Here is a 15406-nt window from a genome sequence, read left to right as displayed (position 1 = left end):
AGCTTTCTTCTAGAGCAGTGGTTCTCAATCTTCCCAATGCCGCGACCCTTTAACATAGTTCCTCATGTTGTGGTGACCCCCAACCATAAAATTATTTTCATTGCTACTACATAACTGTAATTTTGCTACTGTTATGAATCGTAATGTAAATATCTGATATGCTATATGTGTTTTCCAATGGTCGCGACCCACAGGTTGAGAACCGCTGTTCTAGAGGCTTGCAGGCTATTTCTGAAACAGACATCCCTTTCATCCCACAACAGCTTGAGAAGCAGCCACTGGACATAAAAAGATACATAAAGGTTAAAAGTGGCACTAGTCATCAGAACACCAACCATCTCACTTGGATATAACAAGCAGCTTGGAAGTCCACACAAAACTTACTCAAATGTTAATATTGTAGTTTCAAAATAAAAAAATAAATAAATCTGTCTTTCACTTTACATACTCAATATAGTAAATCTATGCATGAATATCATTTACCTGGACCTGTTTTTAAATTTATAGGAGGAAAAGACAACAGTTGATGACAGGCATGAAAAGGGTTTTTTAAAAGCTATCAAGATCATTAGGATATTATGATAAAATATTTGAGAACTAAAATCCCAAACCTAATATGCTGCCAGAATAGGCCATATGGAGCCCATGTAACCTCCAGGGCATGACCTGACTGAGATTGTGCAGCAAAAATGTGTTTGAACTAATTAAGTAGTACAGTGAACTATCTCATTTGTAAAAGACTGTTTACTTCTGACAGGCATCACATAGCAGCCTGGATCAATAAGCAACTGCCCCTGGAGCCTAATAATAGTAGAAGTTTGCAGCTGCTTACCTCCACGAAATTGGGCTCTACAGAGGAGTGTGAGAGAAATAAAAGCAGTATGGATAAAGTGGCCATATGCATTTGTCTCCCATTTGAATTGTGTTAATATGTCAAGCCTGACATATGAAGCCCTCAACTCACTGTTATCAAAAACAAAAGTCTTCATATACTTTTTTATAATTTGGGTTTTTATTAAAATAAACAAAATTTCAAATACCCCCATTCAAGATCAGTAAATACTACCCTTGCTTTCTCTCTGGAAAAACAAAAAAGTGATGATTATGATACCTGGTGATTTGGCTTAAATTTTGTTTGGAGACTGAGTCAATCCACTTAGTGAAAAATGAATAACTATTTCTAAGTTATAAGTTTTCTGAATAGCAGACAATTTAGAAACTTCACTATTTTCCAGAAATTTGAGCTTTTACTTTATGTTTAAATTCTAATTCATTTCCAGCCAACTGTCCTGCTTTTGAGTGACAGAGAATCCTAAATGGTAAGATTCCTCTAATACTCTGTTTTTTCTTATGACAAAAGTAGCATATGCTTATTCCAGAAAATGCTGGCAGGCATAAGAAGGGCAGAGGAATCTCATAATCACACCCTGAAGAGAGCAACACTATTTACTTTTAGGTCTTTTCCTATGGATCATCATTACAGTTTTCTTTCACTCAGGAAAGATTTCCTACTTGTATGGGCCTTGCATTCCAGGAAACAGTGGTTAAGTGCTATGAAGAAAACAAATGGGGTATCAGGGAAGGCCTCACTAAGGAGGTGGTATTGGAACTTGGGCCTGAATGAGACATCTCCAGCTATGCAATCAGAACAGGTCAGACAGAGACCAAGTGAAAGCCAGGGCCCAGGGTGAGAGGAGTTTGATGTGTTCTAAAACCAGAAAGAAGGGTAGAGACAATGAAGGAAGGAGATGAAGTCAGAGGGGAGGAAATGAATCACATAATACCTCCTAGGCAAGGAGTTTTGATTTTATTCTGAGTACAAGGAAAGCCCATGGAGGGCTTTAAGCAGAGAAAAAAGACAGAACCTAATCTGCCTTTTTAAAAGACTATACTGATTGCTAAGTGGGGATGAGCTGGGGGGGGGGGGGGGGGAATAAGAGTTGGAGTCAGGAGGCCGGTTAGGTTTGACCGAGGGTGCCAGTTGTGGAGATGCAGAGAGCAGACCCAATGTAGGCTGAGCAAGAAGGACTTGGTAATGAGCTGGATGTGGGAAGTGAAGAGAAGGGAAGAATTGAGAATGGCATTAATCCAAGGATGATAGCCATTATTCAACGTGAGAAACTGGAAAGGGAAAAAGAGATGAGTGTGTGACGAAATTATTCAGCATTGTGTGTCAGCCATGGTTCTAACCATTGAATGTGTGTTGACCATGAGACAGGCATTGTCAAAATTATTATCCTCATTTTATATACGGAAAAACCGAGGCACAGAAAGGTAAAGCAACTTGTTCAAGGTTGGCCTGCTATATGAATCTAGGCAATCTGACTCTTAACCAATGACTATATGGAACCATCTATAATAATAAATGCATAATATGCTAATTAGACCGGACATGCTTCCAGACAAAGCCGCAGTGGGCGGGGGCCGAGGCCGAGGCAGCCACTGCGGCAACAGGGGGCCAAGGCCCTTGCACGAATTTCGTGCATTGGGCCTCTAGTGTATAAATATTTTCCTAAAAATAGAACCACACCATAGTTACTATTTTATAATCTCCTGTAATTTAACTAGGTTGTTTCCACCAAATAACATTAAGAACAAAAATAATTAGTTCAAAATGAATTTAGATTTAGAAAAGGAAAAAGCAAAATTTCTGAAAAATAGGCAAAAATGCTTCAAGATGCAAATTAGTTAAAAAAATCTCCCCATTACTCACCAAAATTACCATTTCAAAAAGTGAGCTAGGATATTTATTTTCAACTAGTTGTCAATTCAATTAAATTATTGTGTTGACCAATTAGCTTTCAGTCCAAACACATGCTACCAAAGTCCTTCCTTCCCAGCAACCCTGAGGATGTTTCTATGTGATAAGTAACAGAGCTCAATAAAAACCTGTAATTTCAGCTAGTCAATAATAGAAATAAGCAATCAAATTAGAATGCAATAATCAGCCTTGCAAAGACTAATATACACACCTTGGAAACAAAGATGTCAGAAAAAGCAATGTTATTAGAAGACATCCTTTTAAAAGCCAAGAATCTGAATTGAAGTCCAGTATGTATCCAACAGCCCACATGGTAATCACAGAAAGCATCAGCAGCAGGAAGAGCTATTAAGAGATTCAGAGTTTTAGAACTTTATGGATTTTACCTCCTAAGTATCTAATAATAATTAGTTCATCAGCAGAGCTACTTCTTAAACATATAATAACAAGTAATACAATAGCAGAACAGAGTTTTCCTTCAAAATTGCTGATGGATAAATCTGATGTTTGAGAAATTACAAATCTTGGAAACAATCTTTCAAAAGCCTTACATTTTATAAAATGTTACTTACACATACTTTGTTTTGCTTTCCTCTCCGTCAAGAAATGGTGGTCGTTTAGAAAAGTGTTCATGATAGCTGACATTTAGAAAAGCAATAATTTCTTTCAAACAATATTATATGCCAGAAAGCATAAACCCAGACAAAAAGGCCACACAAAAATCAATACACCCAAGATTTAATGAGGAGAATATAAGAGTTCCAATCTGGGCACCAGATGGTGCCATTCCCTAATAAAGAGGGTGAGGAGGAACAAGTTTTCAGAAAAGATGAGTTTAGCTTAGCACGTGTGGAATTTTAGATGAATGTGGACACCTAGTGGATATTCAGGAGGCAGTCAGAAAAGCAGGTCTACCATTCAGGAGGAAACCTGGACTTATCAGCATATAGGTGGTAAAGCCATAAATGAACAACACCCCAAGGACTGTGTGCAGGTACAAAGGGGCAGAATCTTGGCCAACACAAATAATTAAGGAGAAAAAGCTAAGTCCTCAGAGGTAACTAAGAAAGAGTGACCAGTGCGATCAGAAATGCAGGATGAGAACCAAGAGAAAGAAAGGTTCCCCACAAGCCAGGGAGGAGTTTCAAGATTGGAGTCATTCTTGGTGTCAATGTCACACAGAGGCCAGAGACTGAAACATGTCCTCGCAAAGTCAAAAGAATGAAAGCCTATGAACCAACAGTGTGACTACCTGCACTGAAGCTGGCACCACATTTTTACAATGCATGACCTTGGCAGCAAACAGAGAAAATATATTCTGCCCTATCTTCTTCAATTTTTACTTCTCTGAGCCATATTCTAAGAATGGATAATTTCAAATGATATCAAATCTTTAAAATTTTTCCAAATTAGATTGCATAACACCAAATGAGCAAATTTAATTTTTAAACAAAAAAGGTAAACTTAAAATCTACAAGCAATTTAACTTCAGAACAGAAATAAGAATTAAATATGGAACTCAAAATTTTAACTCCAGATGTAACACTCATAAATGAGCCACACTATTCATTTATTCAACAATTATTCCAGAGCATATACAGGGTGGGGCAAAAGTAGGTTTACAGTTGTTCATATGGAAAACACAATCCTATTTAATAAAAGGGTAATATGGAAAATACAATAATCCTATTTAATAAAAGGGTAATATGCAAATTGACCCTAATAGCAGAACCACTGGGAATGACTGGTCACTATGACACACACTGACCACCAGGGGGCAGACACTCAATGCAGGAGCTGCCCCCTGGTGATCAGTGCGTTCCCACAGGGGGAGCTCTGCTCAGCCACAAGCCAGGCTGATGGCTACCAGCACAGTGGTGGTGGTGGGAGCCTCTCCCGCCTCCTCAGCAGCGCTAAGGATGTCCGACTGCAGCTTAGGCCTGCTCCCCGAGGGCTCCCGGGTTGCCAGAGGGATGTCTGACTGCCAGCTTAGGCCCGATCCCCCGGGAAGCAGGCCTAAGCCAGCAGGTGGTCATCCCCTGAGGGGCCCCAGACTGTGAGAGGGCACAGGCCGGGCTGAGGGACTCTCCCCCACCCCGAGTGCACAAATTTTTGTGCACCAGGCCTCTAGTTAATAAATAATACAAAATTAAACTCTGTGTTTTGTGTATTCACAACTGTAAATCTACTTTTGCCCCACCCTGTGTATGTAGGCACTATTCTAAGCACCTCAGATACATCAATGAATTTAAGGTCTTTCTCTCATGAAGTTTAAATTCTAGCAGGGGAAAACAGACAAATGTACTAAGAGAATTTTATAATACATAAAAAGCTCCAGCCCTTGTAAGGACTTTGGAGCCTTGTAAGGACTTTGGCTTTTATTCTGAGAGAAAGGAAGAAACGTAGGATTCTGAGCAGATAAATGATAGGATCTGACATACATTTTAAAAGATTCATCTGGCTGCTCTGTTGAAAACAGACTAGAGGTGAGTCAGACAACTGCAATAATTTATATGAAAGATAATGGTGGCTAGACCAAAATGCCATTGGTGGAATGGTGAGTAGGCATTAATGGATATAAACTGAGGGCAGAGTAGCCTATACCTTTTTCTAATGGCCTAGATACATGTTATGACTTAGAAAAGACACAGGTGATTGGAAAGCTGGAGTTGCCATGTACAGAGCTGTGGAAGGCTATGAATGGAATAGTTAGGGAGGGGTGGGGAGAAGATGAGGATTTCAGGTTTGGATGTTGTATTGGAGATGCCTATCAGACACTGAACTGGGTAAGTTATACAGGTAAATGGGAGATACGAGTCTGGAAAGGTCTGAACTAGTGAAAACATTGGGAGTTACCAATTCTGTATGTAGATGGCATTCAAAGCCATGTAAATGCATGAAGTCACTACGGGAATGAATGAATACAAATAAAAGAAGTCCAAGGACAAAGTCCTGGGGCACCCTACTGTATGAGGTGGGGAAAAGCAAAGGAGTTGGCAAAGGAGACTAAAATAAATAAACCATTATTTATTTCTCTCTCCCTCAAATACCTAAATGCAAAATAGGTGTAGTATTCATGATGACCCTCTCCATAGAAATCCGGTGTTAGTTAATTTAGAATCATTCTGAAAGTATAGTTACCTCGCATTTCTGTAGCCACCTCCAAAGTCTGAATTTTTTGTTAGCTCTCATTTTGGCTTCTGTTTTTAGCATGTGAATAATGAGCCGATTTTTACTTTGTAGAGCCATCTCAAGAGGTGTTTCTCCCTAAAAAAAGAAAGAAAAAGTTCAATCACATTTTTTTAAATATTTTATTGACTTTTTACAGAGAGGAAGGGAGAGGGATAGAGAGTTAGAAACATCGATGAGAGAGAAGCATCGATCAGCTGCCTCCTGCACACCCCCTACTGGGGATGTGCCTGCAACCAAGGTACATGCCCTCAACCGGAATCGAACCTGGGACTCTTCAGTCCCCAGGCCAACGTTCTATAATATCCAAACCGGCTAGGGCTCAATCACATAGTTTATATAGCATGGGTACTAGGCTTTTTTTTTTTTACTGTATGATTCCATTTTTTTTTTTTAATTGAATTTACTGTGGTGACAATAGTTCACAAAACCATACAGGTTTCAAATGTACAACTCAATAAAACATCATCAGCACACTGCATCGTGTGCCCCAAGCAAAGTCTCTTTCCATCCCCATTCCCCCGGCTCCTTGCCCATCTCCACCTGGTCTCCACCCCACTTTCCCTCTGTTTATCACCACCCTGTTGCCTGTGTCTCTGTGTTATATATACATACTTTTTGGCTAATACCTTCACCTTCTTTTATCCAGTTGCCCCACCCTACTTCTCCCTAACAGCTATCAGTATGTCCCATGTATATCCATGCCTCTGTTTCTTTTTTATATATATATATATGTACATTTTTATTGATTTCAGAGAAGAAGGGAGAGGGAGAGAGAGAAACATCAACAATGAGAGAGAATCATTGGTTGGCTGCCTCCTGCATGCTCCCCACTGGGAATCGAGCCCACAATCCAGGCATGTGCCCTTGACCAGAACCAAATCTGGGACCCTTCAGTCTGCAGGCTGACACTCTATCCACTGAGCCAAACTGGGTAGGGCCATGCCTCTGTTTCTATTTTGTTCATCAGTTTATTTTGTTCATTAGATTCCACATATAAGTGAGATCATATGCTATTTGTCTTTCTCTGACTGGCTCGTTTCACTTAGCCTAATAATCTTTAGATCCATCCATGCTGTTGCAAAAGGTAAGAGTTCCTTCTTTCCCACGGCTGCATAGTATTACATTGTATAAATATACCACAGCTTTTTTACCTATTCATCTACAGATGGGCACTTGGGCTGTTTCCAGATCTTGGCTATTGTAAATAACACTGCAATGAACAGAGGGGTACATTTATTCTTTTGAATTAGTGTTTCACATTCTTAGGTTATATTCTCAGAAGTGGGATCTTAAAATATATCCCCAAAAGTGAGATCACTGGGTCAAAAAACAGTTTCATTTTTAATTATTTAAGGAAACTCCCTACTGTTTTCCACAATGGCTGTACCAGTCTGCATTCCCAACACGAATGCAAGAGGGTTCCCTTTTCTCCACATCCTTGCCAACACTTGTTGTTTGTTGATTTATTGATGATAGCCATTACGGCAGGTGTGAGGTGATATCTCATTGTGGTTTTAATTTGCATGTCTCTGATGATTAGTAATGTAGAGCATTTTTTAAAAACCTCATCAGATTCATAGACTTAACATATGTGTTAGCCAGCTATTATTATTTACATCTATCCTGTAATAACTGAAGTCATATGTATAGCTTACCTTTATGTTAATTTATCAATCTTCTAACTGAAGATATAATAAACTAAGGGAGATAAATACCTGGTCATACCTTAACATTTCGGATATCCAGGCTAGAACCAGCTTCCAAAAGTTTATCAACTGCAGTAACATTTCCTGCTGCCACTGCCCAGTGAAGTGGGGTGTTTTGGTGTACTTTATCAACCACATTGAGAGAAGGATTAAACTTTAAAAGAAATCCAGTTGGTTCTGGCCTGTTTCAAAACAATAAAATACCAAGGTGTATTAGAGAGATGAATGATTTGAGGGGAAAATGTAAATAACCAATCTTTTAAGCTAATATAGCAATTAACAAATCAAAATTCTGAAAACTAAGGACCTTCTTTGTACAGAGTTCTATTGTAGTTGCTAATAGAAGAGATGCACATGCCCCTCAAAAAGATATCTATTGTGTGACTATATAGAAAATATAATTTTCACATCAATACAATGAAATAACTACTTTTGTTTTTCAAACTTTTACTTTCATGCTGTTATTTTATTAACATTTTCTTTTAAATTATACATTTAACTTTGGCCAATATAAAATTCTATGTTATTCAACTAATTAAAAATTAAATGTACAATACTATATTTGAGGAGATAAATCAAAAGCTAACTTCACATTTTCCTTCTAACCTATTATTAAATAAAGTTGGGTATAAATAATATTCTAAAATATGTGTTTATCTTAGAAAGTTATGGACTAAAAGGCAGAATTCAATAAATATTGTTTTATCATCAATACCTCCCTGACCTTCATGACTACTTGAGATTCTTTTAATAAAATAATATTCTACTTAACTTATTCTACCGAGATCTTTAAACACTGTATCTGACTTCAGAGTTATCGGCAAAGATGACAAAAAACTTTCTAATAAAATTCTACCACTACCCCACCACTCTATGAATGAAAAGGAAATGACATCAGAACTAACTCTGTTCCTAGGAGAAAAGTCTAAAGTAAAATCAAAATCAGAAATTGAGCATAACTTTGGAAATAAACTGACAAAGTGAAAACTAAAGCATATATTTGAGAGAAGAAACACAGAAGATGGACTATATGCTGGTCATTAATCATGTGTTTATAAAAGAAATACACAGAAAAACTTAAATATGCAAGTACTTGATGTGAACATATACACTATTTCCATAGGTCAGTTACAATTAATATTTTCTGAGCAGTCATCAATGTTGGAGATCCTCAACATTCATTGTGTTCTGCAAAGCAGATTTATCATCTAGATTTCGAATTATGAGAACATTTAAACTTGTCTTTGTTATGCATATATATTTTTTTATTGTTGACAGTATTACAGATGTCCTGAATTCCCCCCCCCCATTGCCATTTTTAAAAAATGCAAAATAAGAAACGTAAGTCATGTTAATAAGTATATGCTATCAGGGGAGGGCAGAGGTAGGGAAGAAATCAACCAATGAACAACCAATGAACTCATATGCATATATGCAAAACCCATAGACACAGACAGTGGGTGGTGAAGGCTTGTGGGGGAGAGGGGTTGAAGAGGGCAATGGAGAAAAATAAAAGGGACATATGTAATACTTTCAACAATAAAGATTTATTTAAAAAATAATAAATATATGCTATGGAATCTCTATCTGTTCTATAAAGAAATTATCCTATATAATAAAAGGCTAATATGCAAATTGTCCCCTCAGGAGTTTGACCAACCAGGAGTTCAAACGCTTGCTATGACGTGCACTGACCACCAGGGCATGGCACGGAACAAAGGAAGGCCCCAGCCAGCAGCCAGCAGCCAAGGGAAGGAAGGCCCTGATTGGCCCAGATCACTGGCCAGGCCTAGGGACCCTACCCATGCATGAATTTTGTGCACCACGCCTCTAGTTTTCTTATAGTAGCTTTCAAACTCTTCCCCTAAGCTATCAGAAAAGAGAAAATTATTTCAATAGTGCTTTTCTAAATATAACTACATAAAAAGTCCATATCACAATCACAGGGTGGAAAATCTTATTTTATTCTTCAGAATGTACTATCATTTCATATAGATTAAGATACTTTAAATTATATACACAAAAAAGAAATGGTCAGAAGCAAGAATCAGAATGAGGCAATTCAATTAAACTCACCCAAGTACTTTGTGAGCTGATAGCATGAGAGGTGTCTGCCCATTTAAATCTGTCATATTCACACTCTGTTCAAAAAGAAGGGTCAATCAGCTTAACTGCAGACACAGTCAAAATTCTCTTTTTTTTCTTAATAGAGGTATCTCTTCAATGCATTAGCACTACCACTGTGTCTATAAGGAGGGTTCAAGTATCATTTAATAAAATGTTCTGCTTCACAGCCATAGGATAAAAGTTCATTGATTTATAGAAAATATTTTTAAAAGGTATATCTGAATATGTGATTCAAGGTGTTATATAATATGAATGGAAGAGAGCTAAGGGAAAGAGAGAAATAATAATCACCATCAAATATAAGAGACTTTAGAAGCAAAGACCCTAGAAGTCATCTAGTTTTAGACCTTAACTGATAGTACATTCACTGGTACTATCACCTTTTACACAAAGTCATTCAGTCTCTACTTAAACACGTAACAGTAATAGTGAACAACTATCTTCTGATTGTATTTTATTTATCATATTATGTTTTAAAAGGTAACACATGAAAAATTCTTTTCTATTATTCTAGAATATAAAAAAAGAAAAAAGAAATCATACCTCCTTTTAATACAATGGGCCCAGGTTCGAGGTATACAATAATGGTTCCAACCAAGCCAAAGAAAGAGTCTCAATTATTGAAGATCCTTATGGGCCTTGGAGGAGTACAACATGGGAAGGAACCCAAAGAGAAGCAGGAAGGATTCCTCCTCAAACATATTTCCAAAGTGAGCCCAAGGAGGTTACAATTATTCTACTTCAACTGGCTAAGTCTGAGAGAAAGTGCTCATTTACAGAGAGCATAGTCAATCCACAGCATTTGTGCAAACATGTGTCCACGCCTGTTATAGGTGAGTCTGCTAATACATAAACTACTTTGCTAAGAGAAAGCATATCCCAGACAAATATAGCTGACAGTGACACTCCCACTGCCAATAACCTATAATTTAACCTGTGCCATAAATGGATGCCTCTTAAGGCAAGTCATTTTTCATGGAATTACTTTAGAGAACAATAAGAAGCACACATTCAAATTGGTCTCCCATTTAGACTCAAACAAAGAAAGCAATGATGGGTTAGTTCAGTGATCTGATTACCATTTCTACATTCAGCCAGAAGAAAAATATAGGCTTTGAAGTCATGTTTTTGAAAATCTCTGCAAGAATCATAAGGAAAACTATTACTGGCTTACAAGCTTAAAAACATCTATTATATGTTACTGAGCTAAATGACCTGTCCTTTTTGCTCCAATGAAGCTAGAAAAGAGTATTCAACAGCTAGACCTACTGAGGCTAATATTTGAATATCTGGATATTTTTCACTTATACTTTAAAAATGAGAACAGACTACTAATCATCTTCTCAATCTCTTCAAATTTATAATAGCTATAGTATAAGATATTTTTCAAGATATACCTGTCCCTTTGAGATGAGATAGGCTATAATGGGCATGTGTTGAAATAATACTGCCAGGTGGATGCTGCTGAATCCTTCTCCATCGATGAGGGTGGGGTCTGCACCATACTGCAGTAATAATATGACCATGGGTAAATGTCCTTGTCTGTAAATAAAGAATAAAAAGTATACTGTATTCTGTAGCAAAAAATAAAAATAAAAAATTCAGGGAGAAATTGATATCCCTGAGACATGAGAGATTTTAGTTAGATATAAAAAGTATTTCCTAACAATAAGGTTTTTAAAACTCTGGAGATTTTCTAAATGTCCTTTTACTTAGGTGTTCCACACTTAGAACTATCTGGACAGTCCTTCCTGAGGGCAGGTAATAACCTTAATAACCTCCCAATCTACCTTAAACCTTATGTTGCGACCATGTATAAATAATAATATTACATGACTAATGCTAAAAATGTAAACTTTAAAACCAGTTAGACTTCACTGTTGCTACTTTAAAATAATCATGAGCCAGATACCCTGCAATATAATATTCAGACTGCTGGTATACTGTAATATTATTCTTAGGAACAAGATATTTTTATACCTGAATATGGATCATTTTCCACATGAAGCTTACATGAGGATGAGTTCACCCTAGATTCTTCAAATTTATTGGCTATGGAGAAAAGATTCAATTCCTTGCCTTAAATGAACAACTATTCACTTTAGTTTCAGGTTCATGTCAACCCCATCAACCATACAGAATGGAGTTAAGATGAAAAGTTAAGAAATTGTTAGGTATTTAGACAGGCCTATGAACTTCAGCTTCAGATGGCTAATATTTACCAGAGAAAAAAATTGATTTAGAGTTCACTAAACTATCATTTTTAACCATGTAATCAAGTACAAAATATATGTATTTTGATTACATAAAAGAAAGTATAAGACACACATTTGAGTTTGAGCATCACATTGGAGGCCCAAGTTAAACACAAAAAACATCTGTCTTTGGAAACTCCTTAAAGCTACATTTATTTGTTTGTTTGTTTGTTTAATGAAGAGGGGAAGGAAAGAAAGCCCTTCAAATGGTCTCTAACTGCAGTTTCCAATATGATGGCTAATAGCTACATGAGGCTATTTGATTTCATATTAGTTAAAATTAAATAAAATAAATTTTAAATTAAACTTAAAATACAATTCCTTAGTTACATTAGCCCCATTTCATATTTCACATATGGCTAGTGGTTACCATACTGGATAGCACAGAAGAGAATCCCAGAAAATTCTAGTGGAAAATGCTGATCATTAATGTTCAGAAAATAAACTTAAGTCACTTGACTTTGAATAGCAATGTCAGTGTACAAAAAAACCTTTACCTGATGGCCCAGTGAAGAGGAGTTGAATTTAAATCTCCACCCAACTGATCAACCACAGCACCTTTTGAAATATAAAACCTGTTAAAAACAGACATAGATAAACAGATTTAAAACTTAAAATTCATATTGAGAAAGAAAACTTTATTCTTAGTAATAAATGTATTGGAAAACAGAAATTATAAGAACCCTCCCTAAAACCTCACAGATCAACAGAAGTCTGAAAGATTCACACAACAGCATCAAACAGAACCCTAGTGAAATATTCATAGCATATAAGTAATTACTCCTGGTGTCATGAGCATTCATTATAACTTACATACTGAGCATGTGATAACTACCCTGCATATTCTAATTACCACAACACTCTGAAAGGTTTATATGTAAAAGGTTCAGGATCACACAGATATGCTACTTAAATTGAAAGAAAAAGTGAAATTATATCACTTTAAACAGCTTAAGATTAGAATTACTATCTGGGAATGAATTTTAAAAATAGTAAAAAATAATTCAAAATCCTTTTAGAAAAGTTAGACATTCTCAATGTTTTGCTTTCTATTTGGAGACACAGATATGATACACTGAATAAGTGAATCTGTTAGGCAAAGAGACATTTTCTTCTGTGGTTTACAGGAATTAGTCTCATTATCTCAAAGTTGAGCTTCGCATATCATTATCAAACAACGCATCAGTTTATTTTCACAGAAGAGGGGTTTATCTGTATGTGTATTTATTTTAAACTTTAGTATAGTTTTATTTTCTTAAACCTCCAAAATTTAATATATAATACAAATTACATGTAATTCACATGCATACATATATTTTACATGCTAAGGTATAAAATAAAAAATAATGGTTAGGCAGTATTGCTTTATGAAGAGAAAGTATTTTCTACAATCCAATATATGCCTCCTTAAAAATGTATTGCACATTTAGCTTTTAAAAAAGGTTAAATTATTCCCCTATTCATTCATTCCCCCTGGCATTATTAAGCAATGTAAAATATTTTAATGTTTCTTCTATACTACCTGAAACTTTCTGTTCTATCTGGAGAAAGTTTATCTTACACTTTTTTTAAAAAAAACAATGTTCAATTACATTGCCTGAACTTTATCTTTATAATGGGTCCCTGTCTTCAGTTTTCCTTTTTGAGCCAATGACAACCCTGGACTGGATGATCTCCACGGTCCTTTTCAACGCTTGGATAACTGATGTGTGTGGCACAGTTTCAGGTATTCATTTACAATAAATGACTATGGATGCTTCAACATTAAAAGTTGCACTTGAAGAAAACACAAACGAAGGAGAGGTCTAGAATTATAAATACAAAATTAATACACATATATCCCATCTTACTTTACAAGATCCAGTCTGTTGTTAATAGCAGCCCAATGAAGAAGCGACACATTTTCTTTGTCTGGTTGCCTGACATCATATCCTGCTTCTACCAATTCTTTACATCGTTCAAAAATCCCGTATCTCAAATAAGAAAAAAAAGGACATAATTGATACCATTAAAATAATTTCAAATATCAAAATTTCTTTCTTTTACCAGGTTTTATCTGATCTTTCAGTCAACACAGAAATACATTAACAAAGATACATATCAAGAGGCCATATTGTAAAGCCAAACAACATCCATTTGGAGTTGAACTTGATTTTCTTTTTTTCTTTTTCTTTTTTTAAATATATTTTATTGAATTTTTACAGAGAGGAAAGAGAGGGATAGAGAGCTAGAAACATCAATGAACGAGAAGCATCGATCAGCTGCCTCCTGCACACCCACCACTGGGGATGTGCCCGCAACCAAGGCACACGCCCCTGACCGGAATCGAACCTGGGCCCCTTGATTCCGCAGGCCGACTCTCTATCCAGTGAGCCAAACCAGCCAGGGCAGAACTTGATTTTCTTAAATAAACTTTAACATTCACATTTGCCCTCCTTCAATAAGTTTCATTAGATTCTCCACTATATGCCAGGAATGTATGGTGCTGATTCCTGACTATAATCTCAATTCTTGAATCAAAAAACCAAGCCCATGCAATGACCTCCCAATTAAGGAGAGAGACTAAAATTTGGGATGGGATAAATTCAACAATAAAATGTAAACATAGCATAAGGTATGTATGGCAAAGGAAGAAATCAGACATTCTGAAGGGGATGAACCATGGTTTATAAACTATGTTTTGTAGGCTGAAGGGAGGGCATTTCAGGCAGAGGGAACAGCATGTACAACAATCAGAGATGTGAAACTGCACAGATGTTCAGAGAAATATAAGCAATTTAACACTGAGGAAGGATAAAGCATATGGAAGAGAATGGTAAAATATGAGGATAGAATGGAGAGACAAAGACTGCCTGGGCCTTCTATGCCATGCTTTGAAGTTCGTAATTCATCTATTGTTCAAAGGGAAACTACTGCAAGCTTTAAAGAGGAACGCTCTAAGACTCTTGAGTTTTAAGGAAGATCGCATTAGTGGCAGTATGGAAACTAATTTGCAGAGGGTGAAGCAGAGACTGAAAGACCAGTTTAGAGGCTCTTGCAATAAATACAGGTGAGAGGCAATGAGAGCCTAAAGAGAGGGATGGACCTGAGGAATGTTTAAGAGAGTTATTTAATTGATTGACTATAAGAATGAGAAACAGGAGAGAAGTATATATTTTAAGACCATAATAACTTTTAAAATAATTCATTAGCAATATTTCTTTTAACAAAAAATATTAAGTCCCAACAGACCACATTTAGCATGATGTAAAATTAAATCATTTCTACCTCACCAAAATGTGTGTGTGTCCCTATCTATCTGTCTTTATGGCATTTTTAAGATAGAGATAACTATCTTACAATGCTAAATGAAAATATTAATAAAA

At 36.3% G+C, this 15406-nt stretch overlaps 1 protein-coding gene across 3 annotated transcripts in view; it reads right to left on the bottom strand.

Moving 5' to 3' along the window:
* The window catches only part of ZDHHC13 (zinc finger DHHC-type palmitoyltransferase 13), a 42561-nt gene that overhangs the window by 17478 nt on the left and 9677 nt on the right, over positions 1-15406 (bottom strand). For all 3 annotated transcript variants that reach the window (XM_059709123.1, XM_059709125.1, XM_059709122.1), the window contains 7 exons: positions 13892-14014; positions 12539-12616; positions 11184-11328; positions 9736-9800; positions 7679-7841; positions 5903-6028; positions 2973-3106 (listed from right to left, as the gene is read on the bottom strand). In XM_059709123.1, the coding sequence (XP_059565106.1) occupies positions 2973-3106; positions 5903-6028; positions 7679-7841; positions 9736-9800; positions 11184-11328; positions 12539-12616; positions 13892-14014 (834 nt within the window). The remainder of the gene's footprint in view (positions 1-2972; positions 3107-5902; positions 6029-7678; positions 7842-9735; positions 9801-11183; positions 11329-12538; positions 12617-13891; positions 14015-15406) is intronic.

Source organism: Myotis daubentonii, chromosome 9 (genome assembly GCF_963259705.1).
Source record: "Myotis daubentonii chromosome 9, mMyoDau2.1, whole genome shotgun sequence".
Taxonomy (NCBI): Eukaryota; Metazoa; Chordata; class Mammalia; order Chiroptera; family Vespertilionidae; genus Myotis; species Myotis daubentonii.
The sequence above is the reverse complement of the archived record's forward strand: the minus strand, read 5'-3'. Positions and strand labels throughout refer to the sequence as shown.